The sequence below is a fragment of the Colletes latitarsis genome, chromosome 5 (genome assembly GCF_051014445.1).
Source record: "Colletes latitarsis isolate SP2378_abdomen chromosome 5, iyColLati1, whole genome shotgun sequence".
NCBI classification, from domain to species: Eukaryota; Metazoa; Arthropoda; class Insecta; order Hymenoptera; family Colletidae; genus Colletes; species Colletes latitarsis.
The window spans coordinates 38,294,920-38,318,294 of record NC_135138.1 but is presented as its reverse complement, the minus strand read 5'-3'; the positions used below and the strand labels follow the sequence as shown (position 1 = coordinate 38,318,294).

At 38.6% G+C, this 23,375-nt stretch overlaps 3 protein-coding genes across 4 annotated transcripts in view; 2 read left to right on the top strand and 1 right to left on the bottom strand.

Annotated features, from left to right (window-relative positions):
• Positions 1-13,331, top strand: part of LOC143341610 (uncharacterized) — a 38,626-nt gene extending 25,295 nt beyond the window's left edge. The window contains exons 2-11 of one of the 2 annotated variants that reach the window (XM_076764558.1): positions 1,913-2,328; positions 2,622-2,784; positions 3,703-3,843; positions 4,480-4,604; positions 4,839-10,424; positions 10,586-10,964; positions 11,050-11,469; positions 11,536-11,737; positions 11,825-12,013; positions 12,120-13,331. In XM_076764558.1, the coding sequence (XP_076620673.1) occupies positions 1,977-2,328; positions 2,622-2,784; positions 3,703-3,843; positions 4,480-4,604; positions 4,839-10,424; positions 10,586-10,964; positions 11,050-11,469; positions 11,536-11,737; positions 11,825-12,013; positions 12,120-12,305 (7,743 nt within the window). In that variant the 5' untranslated portion in view covers positions 1,913-1,976 and the 3' untranslated portion in view covers positions 12,306-13,331. The remainder of the gene's footprint in view (positions 1-1,912; positions 2,329-2,621; positions 2,785-3,702; positions 3,844-4,479; positions 4,605-4,838; positions 10,425-10,585; positions 10,965-11,049; positions 11,470-11,535; positions 11,738-11,824; positions 12,014-12,119) is intronic. The other variant, XM_076764559.1, reaches the window with a different exon arrangement.
• A 22-nt stretch (positions 13,332-13,353) lies between these two features.
• Positions 13,354-14,831, bottom strand: LOC143341624 (uncharacterized). Its single transcript, XM_076764584.1, has 2 exons — positions 14,326-14,831; positions 13,354-14,022 (listed from the first exon to the last, which is right to left on the bottom strand). The coding sequence occupies exon 2, from the start codon at positions 14,019-14,021 to the stop codon at positions 13,455-13,457; it is 567 nt and encodes a 188-aa protein (XP_076620699.1). The 5' UTR covers position 14,022; positions 14,326-14,831; the 3' UTR covers positions 13,354-13,454.
• A 718-nt stretch (positions 14,832-15,549) lies between these two features.
• Positions 15,550-23,307, top strand: Hs6st (heparan sulfate 6-O-sulfotransferase). The gene is made up of 4 exons (XM_076764568.1): positions 15,550-16,058; positions 16,863-17,266; positions 17,944-18,123; positions 19,185-23,307. The coding sequence occupies exons 1-4, from the start codon at positions 15,707-15,709 to the stop codon at positions 19,500-19,502; spliced, it is 1,254 nt and encodes a 417-aa protein (XP_076620683.1). The 5' UTR covers positions 15,550-15,706; the 3' UTR covers positions 19,503-23,307.
• Positions 23,308-23,375: the final 68 nt, after the last annotated feature.

The window sequence follows — 23,375 nt, the reverse complement described above, 5'->3', positions numbered from 1 at the left end:
GAAATTTTAGTTGCTAGGGTCAATTTCAATAATTTTTGGTGAATAGACATACCCCCGAATTCGTACGCAGTTTCGAGAAGAGAATTTTTTACCGAAACTATAATGTATGGCCAGAAATATTATATTTCTCGTTTTGATGACTTCATATGTAGGTATAGTTCAATTATCCGGCATTGCCCCAGTCCCCAATATACCGGATAATCGGAATATTACTGCATATTACACGTCGCTCGATTGTTAAAGAATGTCAAGGGCGTGTTTCGGAAGACGAGCAGGAAAGAATATCGAAAAGGAACGCGGACAGGATGTCTCACGGTTCTCACGTCCGTCTCGCCGTCTCGTGTGAAGATTCAAACTCGCTTCACCCATGACGTCATAGTTCTGAAGTGACGTTAAAGTCCGTCATCGTGGCGTCTGTCGCGGATACCGTCAACTTTTTACTGAAATTCTTAGGAAATTTTCCGGGAAAGATTCCGCAACGATATTGCAACACTCGAATATGATGTTTTGCCTCAGGAAGCTAGGTGACCCTAATAACACGTGTCAGTTGAGAACTGATTTGCATTTAGTTCTAAATCGGGATTTAATAATTTGTCCGCGTTACCGCGATCACTGAGAAGCGCGCGGCGGACTGCATTTTAGACGACGTTATCGCGCGATCTTCGCGTTAGAATGCCTGGATCATAAAAAAAAATCAGGCGAATTAATTAAAGCGCAGCACAGACACCGTGACCGAAGCAAGCTGGCTGTAATTAGCATCGTGTTCTAGTATTATAAACTATGGTTACACTTGTGCGATAATAATAAGCACGGTTCTACGATTAACATAATGGTCAGTGATAAATTGTGCACTGTCACGAAAACAATGTAAAGATTCTTGGCTTGTCTAAACATATTTTTAGATTTTCCACGTAAATTAAAAATGGAAACCCTATACAGGGTGTTCGACCACCCCTGGGAAAAATTTTAATGCGAGTGAAAATCAAGAATATCAATTTCTTGACTAAGGCTTCGTTAAAAAGTTATTAAAAAATTAAATTAAAATATATCAAATCATTCTGAAAAAATTATTTTCGGTTGCGGGGATCAATTACAGTCATTTTTGGTGAATACACATACCCCCGAAATCCTACCCACTTTCTAGAGAAAAATTCAGTACCCGCGGAACTTTGAACGTTAATAACTTTTTAACGAAGCCTTCATCAACAAATTGGTATTCTTGATTTTCGTGTTATTTTGGCCTCTAGAATCTCTCATTAAAATTTTTCCCAAGGGTGGCCGAACACCCTGTATAGAAGTTTGACTCAATCGCGGATGGAAAGTACGTCCTTGCACGATAAAATAGAAAACTCGTTTGTTTTTCGTTCCTGTTTATTGATTATGCGCTGGGGATTTCCGGATCACAGCACAGCCGGCTCGCTTATAGAAAAATCAGATCAACTTACGTCCAGTTTCACCAACGATAAATTACACACCGCGCGAAATCGGTCATTGAAAACTTAGCCAATCGGCAACGAAACAGAAACTTGGATAGGTGTTTCCGATATCGTGGAACACAGTGATCGGAAGAATAGAAAACTGCTTCGAGTCGTCTTATACTAGCTATTTTCCCTCGAGGGAAAAAGTGAAACTGTCAAACGTCCATCGTATAAAAATATAGTCTGCTTCGACCTTCGAATCAGGGAATGTGAAAATTCTTTTATTACTGTGTTCACCAGATCGAGCCGACTGTTTGCGGCTTGTTGCTCTTTTATGTACGCGATATGTACAATTTACCGATGGAACGAGAATCGGTAATTGCCACAATTTAATTCGGTAATTATAGTCGATGGTCGGGTATCTTTTAAACTTTGCTTCGTGGAAAGAATACTTTCGTTTCGTGGAAGGTAAACCCTTTCTGTTTCTGTCGTAGAATCGAGACGCATGAGAGTCGATAGCGGGTCCACGTTATCAGGTGAGGGCCAAGCAATCGTGAGATGTCGACGGCCGATGGTATGGACAATCCGGCGTTCACAAGCGAAGAAGACTGCGCTACCGAAGCGAAGGTGGACGATGGCCAGCAACAAGTGACCTTGGACCAGGATCGCAAGTCGGTGTCGGAGGGCACACCGATGGAAAATGGCCACCAACGATCGTTCGTGTCGCAGCACTACGTGGAACCCGGAAGAACCAGTCCGGATCCGCATTACAAAACCGAAACAAAAATCGATCTACCCGAGAGCAACGATAAGACAGTCGTCGAACCTAAACTGAACGGCGTCCATGGAAATGGAAACAACAACGACGCGAGCTTCCTCAATAATAGCGCGACAAGCATCCAGATGAACGGTGAGAATCGACGATATTTTTTTGTTAAATTATTTAACCACTGGACTAAACGAAACATTTATAACCGAGGTCTGGGTTAAGTTTGACTTGGGTGTAAAATGTCCTCACCCTACCGGTTTTCTGTCGAGTATTTAGTCGATGGTCAGGTCCACTATGACTCCGGTATCCCCAAGAACACGGGGTGACCAATTAATTTATTCAAGGAACGAGGTTTTCTTTCGCGCACTACCGAAAAACGAAAACCGGTTACACGCCTACTGCAACGCTGTTAAAGTATTTCCCGTTTTTCGCAGACACCGGAAAGAAGGAACAAATCGAGGCTGTGAATCTGGAATTGGTGTCGATGAGGCCTTACGCGGGCAACAATCTTCAAAAGGGCCAAGAGGCCTGCGAGGTTCCAGCAGATTCGTACGAAGAGTACTTCGTACCGGTAAACGAGCACCGGAAGTACATTAGGTAAACGAACCGATCGTCGAGCTTAAAAACCACTTATTACTCTGCCTTCACGTGTGTGTGTCTGTTCTTCTTGGCTATTGTTTAACAATTACATTAACCGTCTCTACTGTTCACCAGCCCGGCGGGTTTTAAGATCACTTGGGTTTTGGAAAAAATACTGTCAATAGCGAAGACACTGTAGTAATTGCCGAGGGGAATCGAAGAACTCGAAGCTGAGAAAATCCAAAAGATTATATCAGTTTACTAACAGATTAGCGATTCGACCGATTATTTGTATAGGAATTTGTATAGAACAGTTTGAATAGAATAATTTTAACCGACGATAGACGTAGTATTAGATGGTTCGTCTATTTTTAAATTGGAAAATGATCCGATTGCGTTCGCTCGCCGGAGACATGCTAATGTATTGGTGTAAAGAAAAAATGGCGGACAGTAGTGGAACGGACGAAGGTCCTCAGATATTGCGGAATACGTTCACCGATGGAAGAGTTTGCGAAACGAGCGTGTCACAATATTTCATAGCAAAATGCACGAGTGACCGTCTATTGCAAAAATGGTTGTCTTTCGACGAGCTGCGTATTCGAGGTAGAAATAAAAGTTCGCGTTGGCCGTACAATATTCCGCAACCCGACGAATCCTGGGCTCGATACGAAAATAGTTTCACGATACGCAGGAAGGAACGACGAGAAAGTAAAACGAAGCAAGGACAACGGAATAATTAATTTTGTCTGCGAAACTCGAATAGTTTAGCTTAGTCTGTAATAACAATCGATTCGATCGAGTGCGAAACGACGCGACGGTCGAAAGAATTGAAATAGAAAGATAGCGTGGCTTGCGTCGCCGTGTGCTGACCGAAAATCACACTTTGCCCACCTGAGTAGAAAGTTAGACGGTGTTTTCTGTTGTCACGGTACCTAGCAGGGGTCCCGAGGCCGAGGTTGAAACAACCGTGGCTGGAGTGCGTTTTGATTTGGGCCCCGGCGTCGGCCGTGAGGGACTCAGCCTGAGAGACCCCGCCGCCGGACTGGTCGACTATTCCCACTGGCTGACAGCCCTCAGGTACTTGAAGGATGCTTTCGAGGATGAGGAGCAAGGGAGAGGTTGCTGATCGATGAACGGTGGATGCGCACGATCGCGAACTAACCCGCTTGCTCTGCTCTTCTTTTTTTTTTACTTTTATTTTTTGGTAAAACGCGCGGCTGGGCCTGATATGCCTGACAATGGAATGCAAACACACAAATTCTTAGTTATAATTGCACCCTGAGGATACCGTACACGTAAATTACGTGCATACCCCGGCGAAAGGAAATGTTATTTTTCTTTTTTTTTCCTCTCTCCCCCCAACCCCGAAGACCGAATAATAAGATCCAGACATATATTCCACACATGGTCGCGTTTCATTCGTCGCGCGACAGACTTTGACTAAATGTTTCGAGCAAACCAGGATAAAAGAAACGATTAGGCGTAAACGACGTTCATTAGACGAAACGATTAGATGTTCACGATATATGTTCTTAGAATGGTGTCTGTTCGTCTAGGGAAGCTTCTAATCCCATATGGCTGATCGCTGAAGAACGTCTCGGATAATTACAAGCACAGTGCTGTACAAAATACGCTTATTCTGGGTCTAGGATGAGGGTGAACGATGCAAACGAAGAACGATTGTTCTTAATCGTTCACGATGTTGTGTTACAGGGGCGAGAAACTCTATGTAACGAAGGACAAACGATCCAGAAGTTCCTATTGGAGAAGGATGGCTTGTTGGGGATGCGGTTTATTGGTTCTATTGATCGCTGTCATCATTGCCATCTTGGCTGCGAGTAAGAATTCTGCGATTTAAATTCATTAACGTTGAAACAATGTTCGGAAACTGTTCTCTGTTGTTACAGGTTTTGCATCCTAAATCTAATCATCCGTAAATGAATATACGATGATTTGCAAAAGGGTTAGGTTTGGAATGCAAAACCTGTATGATAGAGAAGTTGGCGTTTTCAAACCTATAATAAAGAAAAACGAGAACTAAGATCTAAGGCGAATATTTGATTCTGTCGTAGCTGGCGTGATCTTGACGCAAGAAGCCACGGAACCCTTGGAGAACCTGCAACAGACTAATTCGCGACAGTTTGGTGACGTTCGAACCGCAGGAAGTCAAGAATACGTCAAAGATCCGCCGTCGAGTCCATCGCCTGAAACCTCGAGCTCCTTGCCATGGCCAACGACGGACGAAACCAGTTACATTACCGTCTCGAGCGCGTTAGGTGGATTATTGCAGTTGGACGAATTCCGTTGGAACAATGATTTGAGTGATCCTAAGTCAAGAGTATATAGACAGATTACCTCAGAGATAGAAAAGTATCTAAGGGACACGTTGCACTCTGCGGGAAACGAAACAACCGTAAAAGTGTACGATATGAACAAACGGGGAGAAGTGATGTTTAGAATAAGTTATCCTCCACGCACCGTACCGGAAGAAACCCAACGGATCATCGAAGAATCCTTACGGAAAAACGGCAATATGATCGGGCAATATCACTTGAATAGACTGCAAGTAACCAAGCTCCTCGATGAATGCCAGATTGACAATCACGGATGCGCCGAATATTGCAATTACGATTACACTAACGGTGTGTTCGCCTGCTCTTGCGATGCCGGGAAAACGTTAGACAGCAGTGGAAAACGTTGCATCGACAAAAACGATTTAAGCAACGTCGACATGGACGACAAAGAGCCAGAATCGATCACCGAAGCAGTGCACGATTACGTTCAGGGCAGGAGTAGAGGACCAGGAACCCAGTTCGAGCCCAGACGTCCTGACAATTGGGATCACTCGGACTTCAGTACAGAATCGACGCATATTAAACACGTTCCGTCGCAAAATAACAACGAACACCGCTTCGATATACATCCACAATCAGACCCAGCGTTAAAAAACGAATCCGATTCTACCCATTGGATGCACGATCACTTGAGTCATTTTACGGTCGAACCGACAGCTAGACCGGAACCGGAACCTTCGGCTGAACCAGAGCCCTCTGCTGAACCGGAGCCCTCTGCTGAACCGGAGCCCTCTGCTGAACCAAAGCCCTCTGCTGAACCAGAGCCTGCTGATGAACCAAAGTTTTCTGCTGAACCAGAGCCTGCTTCTGAACCAGAGCCTGCTGCTGAACCACAGCCTGCTTCTGAACCAGAGCCTGCTGTTGAACCAGAGCCTGCTGTTGAACCAAAACCTGTTGCTGAACCAGAGCCTACTGCTGAACCAGATCCAGTTTCTGAACCTGAACCAGAGCCTGCAACAGAACCAGAACCCCCAACAGAAGTAGAAGATTCGACAGTACACTCTGTAGAATCAAAACCATCCGTAGAGTTAGAAAATTCGACAAATTCAAGATTCTTTACGACAGAAGCTTCGATAGAACCGAAGCCAGAACCTTCGGCAGAACCAGAACCGTCCAGTGAGCCAGAGGTCACGGTAATGCCTGAACCAAAGTCTTCCTCTGACCTTTCAGCCACTAATAATCCACAATCCGTGGAAACAAACCCCACCGAGTCGGAAGTTTCCGACGAGTCTGAATCCACTGCTGAGCCAGAACCCAAGTCACCGACCGTACCAGAACTCTTTCTTGGAACACAATCGGCCACAGAACACAAATTTCTAAGCGAAACGGAATCGTCCACCTTACCAGCCATGGAATCTGAATCCTCTACGGACGCGACGTCTCGAGAAGAAAGTTTTGGGATGTCTTCCGACATTGAGGATTCTACAGAAATACAACACCCTACAGACTCGAAATCTTTTACCGAACAAATGTCTTCCAGCACTCCGGATACTTCCACCGAATCCATGACCACGGGCAACGTATTCGCAGGATCGATTACAGAAATACCATCCACCGAATCTCCGATGGAATCCCCGACCACGAACTCGATGCTCGACGATGAAAACACGATTACGTTTAATTCTAACGACACTACGAACACGCAATCGGAATCCAGCACGCTTCCTGGATCGTTGAAAGAAACCACGTTGATAAACAACGACCAGGCTACCGATATGATAAACGACGATGCATCTTTGTCAGTGATACCTTTGATGCCCATCGACGAACCTGGAACCTCGAATCGATCGTTTTCCGACGACCATTTCGAAGTAAATACTACACCAGTGATCGACACCGAAGAGAAAATGGTAACGACGAGTCCTATGGACCTCGATAAGCAGGTAACACCGAAGATTGAACAAACTACCGAAAGTAATACATCGTTAGACGAAGTAACCGAGTATACCGCGATAAATGCAAATAACGATGAATCTGGACGCACGGATCCTTTAAAATCGGAATCCATAACATCGCCCAGCACTAAATCCGTGATTTCCGATGTAGAGTCTACTACAAATTTGATTATGGATAACGATTCCGAGACGTCGATTCCTCTTCTCGTAGATATGACGTCGGAAAACACGACCGAATCGAGTTCTATTTTACTGAACAGCAGTACGGAAATGTACAATGAAACGTCCGAGGAGCCTAAGTTACACGACGCTTCGGAATCGTCCGAAACCGAATCTTCCGTGGTGCAATCCGAACCGAGTGCACACGATGCGAACGAAACCAACGTAATCGAACACATGCCAACGACCATCTTCCCTAAATTACCAAAGAATTTCGGGCATAACGTCGAACCTCTTATCGAGCCTCTTAAAAACGATACGGAAGAGGAGCACATTATGGTTATACCGCAATCAGAACACACGACGAAATTGCTAGAGCCTCACGCGACCATTCCTGAACTTATTCCCGAACAAAGCATGCACTCGGCTGAACCTGGAACTACCAGCACAGAAAGCAAGCCTCGATCCTCCACAGAGAGCATCGACGCGAATCTACGCGAATCGACGGTTCGTTACGACGACAGTTTGGATCATTCCACGAACCACCCGTTGCATCCAGCTGTATTTCCGGAAAATGCGGTCGAACACGTCACGGAAAAGTCCGACATAATTTACGATAAACAGGCTGACGACATGTCACCTTTCCTGCCGGACATTCAGAAGGAGAAGGAGATGAAAAAAGCACCGAGATTGGACAAAGACGAGCAAGACGTGCCCAATCCTTTCGACGGTCACGTGGAAGACGTCATCACGTACAAACCTCTGCTGGCGAACGGTCCATCTTCCACGGAACGAAACGCGAACGAAACTGAATTCAAGTACACGACGAACAGTGTGCAAAACGACGATCCACTTATCAAAGAAAACAAAGATAAAGCCAACCGTACAGGCGTTAAGAACGAAACCGATTTAGGAAAAGAAATTCTGGACGTTGTTGATCTTAACGAGACCGAGTCTGGAACCGAGAACGGATTGCACGCTTACGACGATCAAAACGCGTCCGAAGAAGACGAAGAAGCGCTGAAAGTGGTACCATTGGAAGCACAATTCAAGGATACGGAAACCATTAAAAATGACGCGTACAAGCACAAGTCCGAAATATCGACGGAATCTGCGACTACGATTCCTACGGAGGACGTAGAAGATAAACATTCGGAAGAATCGACTGTAAGTAACGCAACGAGTACTTTGGAGAAACCGGAAGAGAACGCCGTGGAGGACCAGTACAATGATATATCCGACGACACGTTATCGAAAGGATATCGACACGACGACGTGGAAATTCACGACAAAGATAAAGAATCTAAGAAATCGATCGCAAATGATCTAGACTCGACGCGAAATAAAGATCAGAAAGGTACTCTGAACGATGCCGAAGTTACGGCGACTACGACCGGAAGCGTTTCGGACAAGCATACGGAAGATGCTAAACTGACCACGCAGATACCGGTATTGCCGTTGGAGATACAGCAAGAAATGTCCACGACCGAGAAGATCGAAAGCACCACCGTGACCGAGGAGAGTATTCGAAAAGAGAACGACACGGAACATCCTGCGGTTCGCACGGACGCGGAAAAGGAGGTTGCCACGACGGTTCAAGTTCCAACCACCCACGTAGCATCGATGGAGACCAAAACCACCGCCCAGGTACCAATACTACCGGAAGAGTTGCAAACTACGGAGAGCGACTCGCTGGTGACCACCTCGTCTATGAAACCGGATACGCAATCCGAAAATAAAGAATCTCCCAAGTATGACAATAAAACCGAGAGTGTGGAGACCAGTGCGACGGAGCATGTAAATATGCACGATAACAAAACAGATGATTCGATGACCAGCGGGATAGAGCACGCAGGTAACACGGAAACGAACGTTACCTGGCCGCAGATCGACGTTCCAATGGCGAACGAAACCAGCACGACGGAAAACGAATCTACGCCGAACGAAACTGTGACGCAGAATCCGAAACCGGAAACTACCCTGTCCAGCAGCGAAATTATTGTTACGACCGAAAGCAGCGTCTCGAAAATGTCTGAGAGCTTCAGCGCGATGGAAGATGTGAAACCAGTTACCGAAATACTCGAAGACGACACGCCCATGGAGTTCGATTACAGGACACTGTTCATCACCACGACTCCGAGGTCCGTGCTGCCGGATCTGGACGTGGGGGAATTGTCCGAGGAAGATCTGAAAGTTATTCCGCTGGAAAAGAGTTTGGAAGTGAAGAAAAAATCCGTGGACAAGAAGATAGTCGACAAATACAAGAACAAGAAAGAGAAGGAACTGAATCTGGAAGACAGGGAGGAGGCGAGCGGGTTAACGGAAGTTCCAGAGTTAGTTTCTTCGCTCTCGACGGAAGTACCGGTGGTCAGCACCGAAAAGAACCACGAAGATCGTAACGCAACTGGAATCGTAGACTCTACGACTTTATCCGACACGAAAGCGAATCATTCCATACCGGAACTGAAGATCATCGAAACTACTAACGTATTCAATGAAACGGAGACAAAAGACACGGTGAGATCAAACGGCGCGAAAAAGTACCCGAGTTTCATTCCCGTTTCGGAAGAGGTGATCGAACCAGAGCCCGTCACCGAGCCCTTCGTGGTCGTTCGAAATTATTACCATCGTCGACCGAACGTAGCAAACGAATTCGCGACGATAAGTCCATCGGTTGCTGGCGAGTCAGCGAGCGAAGGACGCGCTGCAATTGATCCGAGGAAAATTACCGAGCTGGATAACGCAGGAGCGAATCAAACAGGTTCACAGCCTTTGGTATTGCCTACGAGCCAATCATCCGTTACTTCATTCGCGCAGGAAGCAAACGTAAATCTGGTTGCGAAAGAGCAAAGTGCAGCCACGACCGTCCTGCCGATCACGCAAACAAAATTACCGGATACGCCGGCCGACACTACCAGCCACATCGACGTTTCTTTCTTGAATCTACCTCCGAACGTTGTCTTTTCGAAATGCACCGCTGGTCAATTCCAATGTGCAAACGGAACGTCCAGAGACGGCGCCTATTGCGTACAGCTATCCGCAAAATGCGATTCCGAAAACGATTGTTCCGACGCGTCGGATGAACTGAATTGCGAGAAAGATGGCTGCCCTGGGAACTTCCAGTGCGCCAGTGGTCAATGTCTGAAGAGAGACCTGGTGTGCAATAAGATCGTGGACTGCGACGACGGAAGCGACGAGAAAAACTGCAGCGAATGGAGATGCCAGTTTGATGAATTCAGATGCCCTAGTGGTAAGTACGAGTAGAACGAATTCATTATACGACGGATCGTTAAATGCAAACGAGATCGACAAGAGGAAAAAGTGAAAGGAAAAATGTTCGCGTTGAATATTAATATAGATTTCCTAATGCTTGTAATTTCCGTCGTCAAGAATGTCGATTTATTGTTCCAGGAAGATGTATTCCGGGCATCTGGCAATGCAATGGACGGCCCGATTGCGAAGACCATCGGGACGAGTATAACTGTGCCGAAAGTTGCGGAAACGACGAGTATCTTTGTCCGACAGAGAAGTGGTGCATACCACTAACGTGGCATTGCAACGGTATTAACGAGTGCGCGAACGGAGAGGACGAGAAACTCTGCGACTGCGCCCTGGATCAATTCAAATGCCAAACTGGCGGATGCGTTCCAAAGAATCAAATTTGCGACGGAATCGAGCACTGTCCGGATCATTCCGACGAATGGGGTTGCTTAATGGTGCAGAAGGAAAGCGACATTGAAAATAACGGAGTACAAGAGTTAACCGAAAGGACTTCCTTATTAAAAATTAGGTACCTAGAACGACTAGCTTTCCTATACTATCCTTTTTTACGTTTCCTTTGATAATCAACAATGTATGTTTTTGTCGCGTTGTAGGCAAATGGACGGTGATTATCGTCTAGTTTGTTCCGATACGTGGAGAGAGGAATTCAGTGACTCTTACTGCCAATCTCTCGGATACTCTGGTTCCGAGGCGACAGAGTTGCTGGCGTGGGACAAAAATCAGAAAATTTTGAAATTAAAATTAAACTCGAGCCCCCGTATGCCGTTGGTCGCGAATCTAGAACCGGTGGAATTCTGCGAGACGGAGAAGGTCGTTCAAGTCTCCTGTCAAGAATTCTCTTGCGGTTCTCACTACGGAGAAGGACCAACCGCAAGATTGGTCGGTGGAACTCCGGCCAGCGAAGGACAATGGTCCAGCGTGGCTTTGCTAAAAGAACCGAAACACGGTGCTGCTTGCACAGCAAGTGTCCTCGGACCCATGCACGTGCTTGCAAGTTATTCCTGTATTCACAGGTAATTGACAATCGAAAAGCGAATTTTACGATATTCTTTAAACGGAATCATGTCTCGCGATTCTAGATTCAAACAAAGCAACGGATGGCAACTGTTCACCGGTGAAAATCTATTGAAGGCTCATCCCGTTCGGAATATCATTCCATATCCTCAAGTAAAATACAATCAATTCCTATACAACGACGATATCGCGTTGGTCGAACTCGAGAAACCTTTGACTTTCTCGAGAAACGTTAGTGCCGTTTGTCTACCGAAACACCCAATTCAGGTAACTATTTGCCATTTCGCCCGAAACCCTTTTCTTCGAGTATACGTATAATATATCGTTTAACATATATTTCGGAGTAAATTTCAGCCGAGACAAATATGCGTCACGGCAGGATGGGGATTCCCAGTAAATGGCGAAGTGGACTTACAGAAATATCTAAAGTTCTTGCCAGTGCCAACGTACGATTCCGAAAACTGTACGAGTCATTACGCTGGATTTATCACTAAAGACAATATATGCGCTGGCTTCACCGACACGGACAAAGGACCTTGCTACGTAAGATTTCTGACTTTAACAACCTCTATGCAACTTTAAAGAGACCTTTATTTCGCTAGAAGATCTCGACCATCGACGAATAACGATGTATCGTTATTCTTTTCAGAATGACGAAGGAGCGCCTCTAATGTGCGGTAGTGAATCTGGAGGAGGATCGGCCAGATGGGAAATTCAAGGTCTACTTAGTCATCACAGTAGATGCTCGAGGGGTCATCCAGCAATTTACTCTAGCGTGGAACCCGCACTGTCTTGGTTACGACAGTCGGTACCCGCTCTGCAAACGCAAAGCTAAAATGCTCCAACATGGTCTTACCCTTTTAATGAAAATATACAAGTATTAGACGAACCGCACCCACATTGACTACAACGACACACTGAAATTAATGTTAGAATTATTACATGGGAGGGAACCAACAGGTTGAATTTTTAAGTTCCTTTCAAAATTCGCTAACTGCATCGGAAAAATAGATGTACTTAATTTGTTATTTCTTCATTATACATCTGTCCGTATTTCAAATAACATGTTCCTACTTAAATGCGAAGAATGCATTTTACGGATAGCACCAAATGGCCATAATTCGATGTTCTATATTCAAGAAGAAATGTAAATGATCTTTTCTTCTATGTTACTGAGTAATGGATAGACATTGCAATAGTTTTTAGTAAGCTCGACGCTTACTATACATATGCAAAAGTGGAGCGCGATAGAGGTACATATAATTGGCGATATAATACTTATTTACAAGTAAGAAATTTGTAAATACTGTATAAAGCAACTGTTTAATATGATTAACATTTTAAGAGATTTTTTACAGGTTTAGCAAATTCGGTCTCTTAACTATGCTGTAAGTACGACTATAAGAAAAACACTAATATCCGACACATTTTTATTTTGTTAAATACCTGGCAATTTTTAAATCACCGATTAAACTGTTGATTTTATGTAGTAACTGAGTCCAATAAATTTTCTCCGATATAGATATTGCAATTTGTTTGTTCGCGGCAATATTACATGTTAAATATTTGTAAACATTATTTGAATTCAGTTACTGTATACAAAATCAACACCAAAATAAAAGTATTTATTCAAAATAAGAGACCAATATAGAAATACACCCAATTATTCATTCAATAGTTTGTCTCAGAGATCTTAAGAAACAATTCCTGAAACGAACGGAAGATTAGGTTAAGAAATTAGATAGGATAAATGTATATAATATATAAGTATTTTAATAAAATGCACTGTTACGGAAAGATACATTAATAAAATATGTTCATGTATGCATAGTCACTGATGAATGCGTAAGTATTTTTATAACCTAAGATAAAAAATAAACGTATTTTAAAAGAATTCTAGATTTATTTTAAGTTTAACATATTTAAATAATTTACTATATAAACCATAAAATAACGTTTTATACACTATAAACATGATAAATTTTTAATCTATTTGCTTTTTTGGTGCAGATGCAATTTCAGCACGCAATAGTTGACCATTCAAAACAATTAATAATTTGGAAATACTACTTATTATTTCATTGAAGTTAAAAAAAAAGGTATTTATTTGACTGGTTTGGTCTCGAATTACCATATAGAATTTCAAATATGCTGAACTTATGTCGTTGAGTTTATCTGATACTATTGGTATGTCCCTTAATTCATCAGTTTCTAACAGAGAACTTAGTTCTTGTAGGCAACTTAACATATCGCAACTTTTTTTGAGGTCTGACATTACCGTAAGCAAGAACTGACATACACCTTCTGTACTTAATTTCAACAGGTCAACTAATGAAACTATATCAACATTTAATTCTGATAACCTTTCTATCATGGTGTTTGCATTTTCACGTCCTGATAAGGCAGATGAAATCAATGTGTTTGCATGTAGAAGACTATCGATCACAGAAATTTCTGGAAATGTATTATCAATTACATTTGTTTTCTTGAGTCCATATACACGTTTTTCCAGGTCAGTAATTCTGTCCTCTAACAGATCAAGAGCTCCCATTCTAAACATTAAAAGAGAAAATATGATAATATATTTTTGCATACATTTTCCATAACTAAATTTGTATTATAGTATTCTGCACTATATCCTTTAAATGACAGTTCAAATTAAAAAATGAGAATCTTACGTGTTTGGTTATAAAAACAAGGAGAAAATAAAATAGATAAATGGTACGATTAAATGAACCGAAATAAAGATTAAAAGAAAATTACTGATCTTAAATCTTACACGATTATTACAAAATACTTTAATACGCGCAAAAAAACTCATAATATGTGTTATAATTTTAGGTAACATTACTTACCTGAACAAATTCGAAAATTCTGGTACCGTTTTATTTTATGCCACAAACAAATCACACCTCAGAACAAAATATTTGACAAAAGTATTTACACTGTACGATTAAACGGTACGGGGGAAATAATGCGCCGATATTGTACGGTGTAACTAATATATCTTACTGTCTTTGAGGACGACTTGTGTCAAACTGGCCGTGACGCCATTTGCATCGTCAATGTTACCACCCTCTACTTTGATAACCCGCTAGGACAAATCCCCAACAAGTTAGCGCCCTATGGCGCGAGATTGTTATAAAAAAATGTTAATAACAATCTCAATTTGGTATAAAAATCAATGAAACCTTCAACTTTCTTAAATTTATCGATATCTTCGTTTCTATTATTCACAATAATTGATTATTCGCATCATGCAATAAGTAAAACAATTCTTTACATGTATCTATCGTAATAAAGTTATATCAAAATATTTGTCTACATACCAGTCAATGAAAAAAAAGGGTATAATAGTCGAGTAGATGGGCAACAGGTTATGTATATCGTTTAAAGCAGCGGCAGAATCGCGCATTTATAATTTTACATGTAAAATCTTAACGCCTATGAGCACGTTATTCGATTATCAAATTCGCCTCAACGTTTATTTTTAAGACCAAAAAAGATTTCGAGGTCAGAAAGTAAAAACCACAAGTATCTAATATACATACATACTATACATTGTAATGTTACTTTATTACAAAGTCTTGTCGATAACAAAACTGTGCTTATAAAATTATGACAAAACACGTATCTTTCTTTACTCGCGAACTTATATCATTCCATAATTGTTACGTGTTTTGTTACTGAAAAGTATTTTATTCTGAAAAATAAATGTATACCTTTCAAAGTTGAACAATGGACCGTAATAATTTAAGTTCGAGTCTGTTCAAAAACTGCTGGTCCCAATTGTGAAGCTTTCTCGAAACTCTTGTTCGTAAAACGACAAAACTGGTGCTCGAAATAGACGCTTCGATGTAGCATCTGCATGCAGGCACATATGTAAGCACTTCACATTATGTATGCATACTCTGTAACTACAGATTTTTAAATAAACTCCACCGTTCTCCCCTCCTTTCCACTTTGAGAAACTGTTACAGACGAATAGCAAACAATTAACAGACCACGAGTATGGCTACGTCGAGTGGCGTAGTGGGGATACGGAGTATCTGTCATGGCCGACTCGCGTAAAAAGCGTAGTTTTGTTCGGACCGTGTTCGCGAACGGTGCGCGGTGTGACCAGTGGTGAAAAAAAAAACATGAGGCACAATAATAATGGGCAGACGGTTAAGCGGAGAAGGCGTTAGCAAACTCTCGGTCCTTGTACAGGACGATTTATGAGAGAGGTCTGCGACGATGGAGTCACGAGCACGGAGGACTCGGTTGCGTAGCGTTGTAGGGATATGCTTGTTTCTCGCGCTCACAAGTATCATTTACCTCGGATACTTCTGCCCTGATCATGTATGCGCCCTGACGAATCGTGAGATTAAGGAGTCTGCAAGACTATCCGAGGGTCTGTCCGCTGGCTCCGGCTTGTCTTCCGTCTCCGTCGAATTCGACAAAAATGGCCTGCTCTCCGTACATCCTGCTTTTAGATTGCAAAGCATTCAAGGAAGTCTTGGTTACGACGATGTGTTTACTAATGAGACCTTCCAGTTCGATATAAATGGACATGATGTCATTGTTTTCCTACATATTCAAAAGACTGGTAAATAATAACGTTATTATCGTTCAGTGTATAATTTTATGTTAATTCTCATTTTTATTGTTAAGAACTTCGTTTTTTACTTGTCGAAAAATGAATAATGATACGTAATGTGTAATTAAGTATTTTGTAAAAACAAAACTGTACAGCACAGATGATCCTTTCCCAGTGTTTTAATTTAAAGCTAACATAATCCAGTTTCTTATTATGGTATAGCTTTTTATACTTGTGACATTTTCTATATTTAGTTTATAAATTTCTCTTATAAATTAAATGAAAACAAACCAGATTGTTTGCAGATCACAAAGTATCTATATAAATATATATTTTTGTTTGACTTTGTACTTTGATTCCTTTGGATGACTGCCAACCAATCCTATGGCTTAAAAAAACAATGCAACATCCCTTCTGACCATTGTACAACTGAATCTTTGCATTATTCATCAGGCACTGTGAAACCTCTAGACCTTATCTTAGAAGAAGAAAGAACAATTCAGGGATATTGTCTTATTTAATATGCTGTGCATGCATATCCCTGTTTCCTTCTTACTTTTTCTATGCACATGCTTTCCATAATGTTTTTTTGTTAAGATGCATATTAATAGATACAAGTTATAAAAACTTGTTTAATTTATTCATTGTCGTTACCATGATTTTAATCAACCTTAACCTGACACTTGTAAAAACTTCATATAAATTAATATTTTCAAAAAAATATCATGGAAGTTGTTTTTTACATGTTTTGAAAGTTATACCTGTTTATTTTTCTACAATACTAATGGAAGAAAAATTTTGTTTATGTTACAGGAGGAACTTTATTTGGCAAACATTTAGTTAGAGATCTGGATCTGCAGAGACCATGTTCTTGTCAAAGGAGACGTAAGCGTTGTTTTTGTTTCCGTCCAAATCGTAATGAAAACTGGCTTTTCTCACGATATTCTACTGGTTGGAAATGTGGATTGCATGCTGACTGGACAGAATTGACTAGTTGTGTTGATGCTGAATTAAATAAAATTGAAGGGGATGGAATAAAGCGTAGATACTTTTATATAACTATAATAAGGAACCCTGTTGCGCGATATCTATCCGAATTTAGACACGTGCAAAGAGGTGCAACGTGGAGAGGTGCCCGTCATTGGTGTGGAGGAACCCAGGCTAATATACCGCAATGCTATCCTGGATCAAATTGGCAAGGAGTCTCTTTAGAACAGGTAATATTTTATTATAAATCTCAATACTGTTTAGTAATTTGGAAAGATTTTTATATCCTAGTATTCTCATAAATTCATAAAAGTGACTTCTTTTACAAGTACAGCATTAAGTATATTATCTGAAAGGCTTTCATATTTAGAAACACATTAAGATAAGCATTTTCCTTTATCTTGAGACTTCCTTTTCTCCTACTACAGTAGTGAGCACATAAGTGACCACGCTCGGGACCGGCCGCGGTCATATATGTGGGCATGGTTAGTTCTCAGAATTAAAGGGAAATAAGGAAAGAGGGAAAGTGCGAGTGAGATACAATAGCTGACATCCGAAACCATATATACAATGTATCGATAACGACCGGCGTCAAGTTACACTCGACACGCTCGATGTTCGAAGCCGGTTGACTTCTAAGAATTGGTGGAGATAACCGCGGTCATTTAAATGGGCAAAAATGCGGTCACTTATGGGGCACTACTGTATATAGATGCAATTCTTACCATGAGAACAGTTGTTGCTTTGTTGATACAGAAATTTAAAACTTACAAAAACTTATATTTATAGCATATAATAAATTTTGTATATCTAAAAAACTAGAAAAACTGTATTGAAAATAGAACGAAATTTTATAAACAAGTATAAATTCAAATCATTTTGATAAACAATATTATGGTTTATGTAGTTTATGGCCTGCCCATATAATTTGGCAAGCAATCGCCAAACCAGAATGTTGGCTGATCTATCAGTTGTTGGTTGTTACAATTCTACACTCAGCAGTTTGGAAAGAGATCGTCTCATGTTGGCTAGTGCTAAACACAATTTACAATTTATGCCTTTCTTCATGTTGACTGAATACCAAAAAGTAAGAACTAATTTTTTTTGTTGAAGTATTGAAATTGCATGTTGGCATGGTTTTGCATTATCATTCATTATCATACTAGTTTCCAGCTTTCTTTGGTTTTTAAAAAAATTGCTAATTTCATTAATTACGTTTCAGTGCATTATACTTTTAAACATATGCTTAAATTCCTTAATATTTGTGTAATTTAATGAATTAAATATTGTTATAGATTTTACATATTTATTATTATTTTTAAATTATTATTCACAAGCCTCTAAAAGTTTTAAAGAAATTAATTTATCTTCTAACATGCCCAAATTGACTGTGTTAACAAAGTAGTTTAGTTTATATTAGAGAATCATCTGTTGAAAAGTAGCTCTCAATGTAAATATTTGTTTAACTCACCATATACGGAGGATGTGTATTCCAGAAGAACCTTGAGCTTATTTTCCATTTTAAAAAACTCAATAAAATTAATACTTTTCAACTAAACCATGTAAACGTTTTAATTCTTTTAATGCAAAATAAATTTATTAATACTAAAATTCGTATATATTGAACAACTGTATATATTTAAATATAATTATTAATATAGAATATGTAGTGCTTTCTCTTTCCATATGTTTAATGTGCAAATAATTTTGTCCTTGATTGCACATTAATATTCCTTACTATGTTATGTTTTGTGAAATATGTTTTTGTGCCTGCTTTGATCCTTTTTGTTACCTATAACTTATAGATCCATGTGTTGCTATCCTTGACACATATTTACACAGGGTGTTCGGTAACTGGTGGTACAAGCGAAAAGCGGGCGATTTTACATGAAAAAATAAGTCTAAAATATAGAATAAAAATTTTTCATATGAAGCTTTGTTTTCGAGAAAATCGGCTTTGAATTTTCTCGAAAACAGAGCCTCACATGAAAAATTGTTATTCTATATTTTAGACTTATTTTTTCATGTAAAATCACCCCCTTTTCGCTTGTATTACTAGTTACTGAACACCTTGTATAGTTCATTAATATTTTTTGTTATCAAATAAAACATACATAAATTTCACAACAGTAACTTAAAATCAAATAGGTGGGACAGTATTCTTTTGAGGAAACATTTGGAATGAGATTTGCTATTGCATTTGAGCAACATAATGCAACACTGAGTGCTGCTACAATGGCCACCCTCAGTGCTAAACAATTAGATGCAGTACGTAGGCTTAACAGACTAGATCTTGAACTATATGAATTTGCAAAGATCCTTGCACTTCAAAGATTTAAACGGCTTAGAGATGGTGATCCATATTTTGTACAACGATTTCAACATCTTGGTGAACTACCTGCACGGCAGAGTGCAACAGAATTCAATTGGGATTCTGTTATTGAGGATACCACAGATGTTGAATGATATGTAAGTATATTATAAATAGGTAATACTGATGCTTTGTATTCATAGTTAAGCAAATGAAGTTGCTTTGAATCTGAGTATCTCAGGGAATCACCCTTGAAAGAAAATGTTTTACATAGAATTATTGTATGCGGATATCTGCATGTAACTTACCAAAAGTGTTATAGAAATTAACTTGGATAAAACCAAAGAGAGCTCGGAGGATCTCAGTGTAATCCTCTTTCAATAGCTATATATAAAAGTATATATGAAATAACAAGTTTTTTTATGATTTTTATAATATTCATAAATTCTTTATAAAAGTTCTTCCATTCAATGCAACTTTCCTTATGATACTACATTTAAGCTTATAGTTTGTTGATGTTTTATTTTGTATACAAAAATAATTTGCAAACAGTTTTTTATGTTTGTTAGAAAGTTGATATTAAGAAATGTTATTGTAAATCAAGTTTTTATTTTTTAAAAACATTCTCACATTAGAGAAATTTGTAGGATTTCAAACAAAATATTGATACAAATATTTCCCCCTTAAATGTAAATGTTTAGTAGATAACATGATATTTATTATTACAATTACAGTTTCTTTAGAGAATTAAATTTACCCATACATTAACTTTTACGATTTACCGAATATAGTAAATTGGTAAAAAAAAAAGGATGAAAACTTAATTTTGAAATAAAAATAAATTATTATTTATTTGATCTATAATAATAATAATGTTTGAGCAATATATATTACTTTTGTTAATACTTGATCAAGTATCACTAACAAAATGTTATCTTTTACTTGAGAATATCGATTAAGAAATATTAAACGGGAAAATTTATATTGATAAGATTTAATCGAAAAAACATTTTGCTTTGAAAACGTAAATACTAAAGGTTACGAGTTAGGTCAGTGGTTCCCTGTCATCTTTGTTGGTCAATCTCTTTCTAAATTTAGATTTAAGTCTTAAACCCCATTCTATATTAATACAAAATGAACATAAATTGCACATAATGCAATAAATATAAGTATGTTCACCGACCTAATAATTTATCGGCTTTGTGGGTCGCTAACTCTCAAGTTGGGAACCTCTAAATCGAATCGCTGTTACGTATTCCTAATTGGCACATCAAGGAGATAATATGCATGTGTAAAAATTCTCTATTTATAGCAATTTTCAATGGAAGTATAAATATTACGATTTAATTTTGTAAATATATCTAGAAGTATATATTTTATAATAGAATTATTTACAGTGTTGCAATGTTGAACCCTCTATTTCAATAATTATACAAAGAAATTATTATTACTTCGTTATTTATACATGTGTGAATACTTAAACAAAACAATAAGCTGCTGAACTTGCAGTTTCTATTACGTATTCTCCTATCAAAATGTCATGTACAAATTCCATTAAATTTTCTCTATAAACTATACAGCAATTTTTTTATTAAGTTTCCAATCAGTCGTATTATGCAATAGAGGTTTAAACAAGGTGACAATAGATTTAATGAAAGCGATCTGTATAATTTAAGTGATGAAATGTGGGGTGTGAATGTTGTAACGAATGGTTAAACGTGTTAAACGAATTGGATAAACGTGTTTAATGTTAGATACTAGTTATTTAATGATGTAACTGCTACCAGAGGTGATCTTACTTGAGTATGTATTTTATTTATTAAAATTATCGAACATTTAAAAATTCCTTTATGCAAATGTTTGGGACATTGGATTTACACAATTTCGTGTCATTATTCCGAACTAATAAATCGACGATTATTACGCTAAGAACGAAGAAAGTTGCATTATATTAAAGGATTGTGTAATTTAATGTATTAGAATTGTATGTGCAATAAGGCTCAACGGGTTACCATTATAAATATTTCATATCATCGAGTCATGAGATAAGTGTGTAATATATCCTATATATAAGGTATTCTAACAGTGATGGTACAAACTTTGGATAGATTACTTATCAAAAAAAGCTTTGACGAGCATGAATTTAAATAATTTATAACGGAAATTTCGTTGCAACCGTCGACTGTGCCTATTGGTGCAATCGTCGTCGACGCTTTTCGACATGAAATGGCGGTTAAGTATTTCAACTGTGACAATGCATGCTTCGATACATTTCCGCAATGAGGTTCGCGCACATTCAAGAATCATCAGATTTAGCAGTCATGTAAGGAAAAATAAACCATTTTTTAGATAATGTAAAACAAAAATTCATCGACGTAGAAACATGCCCCTTTGCTATGTTCGCTCAAAGAACTAATAAATTCTCGAGAGCTTTATCAGCCAGCACTGTCAAGAGATAAGGGCAATTAACTAGCAAGGCTATTAAATAACATACTTGAGATAACTTAGAATTCTGAAACTGTTGAATTCTAAATCTATATTTATTTACATTCGTTTACTCATTTCGATAAATACTATACATATGTATAACCAAAGTTTGAATCATGAATTTTAGAACACCCTGTATACTATATATGTATCTAGGTAGTTAGCATTGAATTGTTATAAAACAGAATGCAAATGCTCTCTTTAATATGCAATTGGTCTTTTATACACGATTACCATATTTTTTTGTTAGTTATATTATGCAATGAGTGCCATGCATCATGAATCATATAAAAAAAAATTGATCTATTTCTTAGATTTGCCATTACAAATGATTTCTGTTAATATAACAGTATATCATTTCGTTTCAACTTATTGTTCGTAAACTATAGCTTTTCTATGGCCTATGTTGAACATTTTTTGTTGACTACTCAATAGTAATTATGACCAGTTAATATTTCCTAAGGGTTTGTAAGTTGATGAAAAGTATATTAATATCAACTTAATTTTTACAAAACAGAATATGTTTTTCAAAATGTTATGGAAAAAAGTAAGCATAAATTAACTTGAAACTACTACCATACGTAAACCAAGTTACGAAGAATTTGTCAGTATGTAGGTTAGGTATATGTAGCAACATAGTATTAAGCATATAAAATTAACGATAATGATTATTTAAAAGTAACATTAAGGACCAAAGATTTAATATTTTTACAAGGATGCAGAGAGCTTGTTGCAAGCAATTGTAAAAAAAACTTTTTATATGTTCGTAAACAAAGAGATTGTTATAACTGCAATAAATGGTAAGATGTACCATACATCTTTCCATTTAATACATAGGTACAATAATTAGAAGTATCCACCTGGATAAAATACAAATAATCTTTTTGAAAATTAATGCACAGAAGCAAATGCTTCTTAACAGTATACTGCTATTTTCTTTGCATATTTGCCTCTCACGTGGGCCGATATCCGCGAAATAATTTAAAAATAATTCAAGTTTCATCGCACAGGCCATGCAGTATTTAAAAATTCCGAAATGTAACACAATTAGATATATATACAGTTTTGTCAACTTTTTAGGTTTCAATAATTGCTACATTTCTCTGCCGTTTTTTTCTTCGTTTATTTTACGTATTAGAGTGTTTATTGTATTATGTGTGTAAACGAGTGCTTGTGACCACTTGTAAACAATTATAGGTCATTAGTTATTCAAGTATTTGCATTATCAGCATTGTAAAAACATACACATACTCATCTGATTAGCATGAATGAGAGACTAGCTTTAATGTGCAACATACAGTTGTAGTATGAAATTAATTGAAAAAATTAAAAGAACATGCCATGACAGTAGCCTAATAAAGCAAAGTATAGGCCTAAGCCATTGGTACCTTACGTAAGCCAGTGTATATACCATACCATTAATTCATTAAGGAACAATAAATTGTTGTGTATACAATATTATATACAATCTTATACAGACATATATAAATATATTATATAAAAATATTATATGTAAGTTGTACACACATATTTAAAATTAT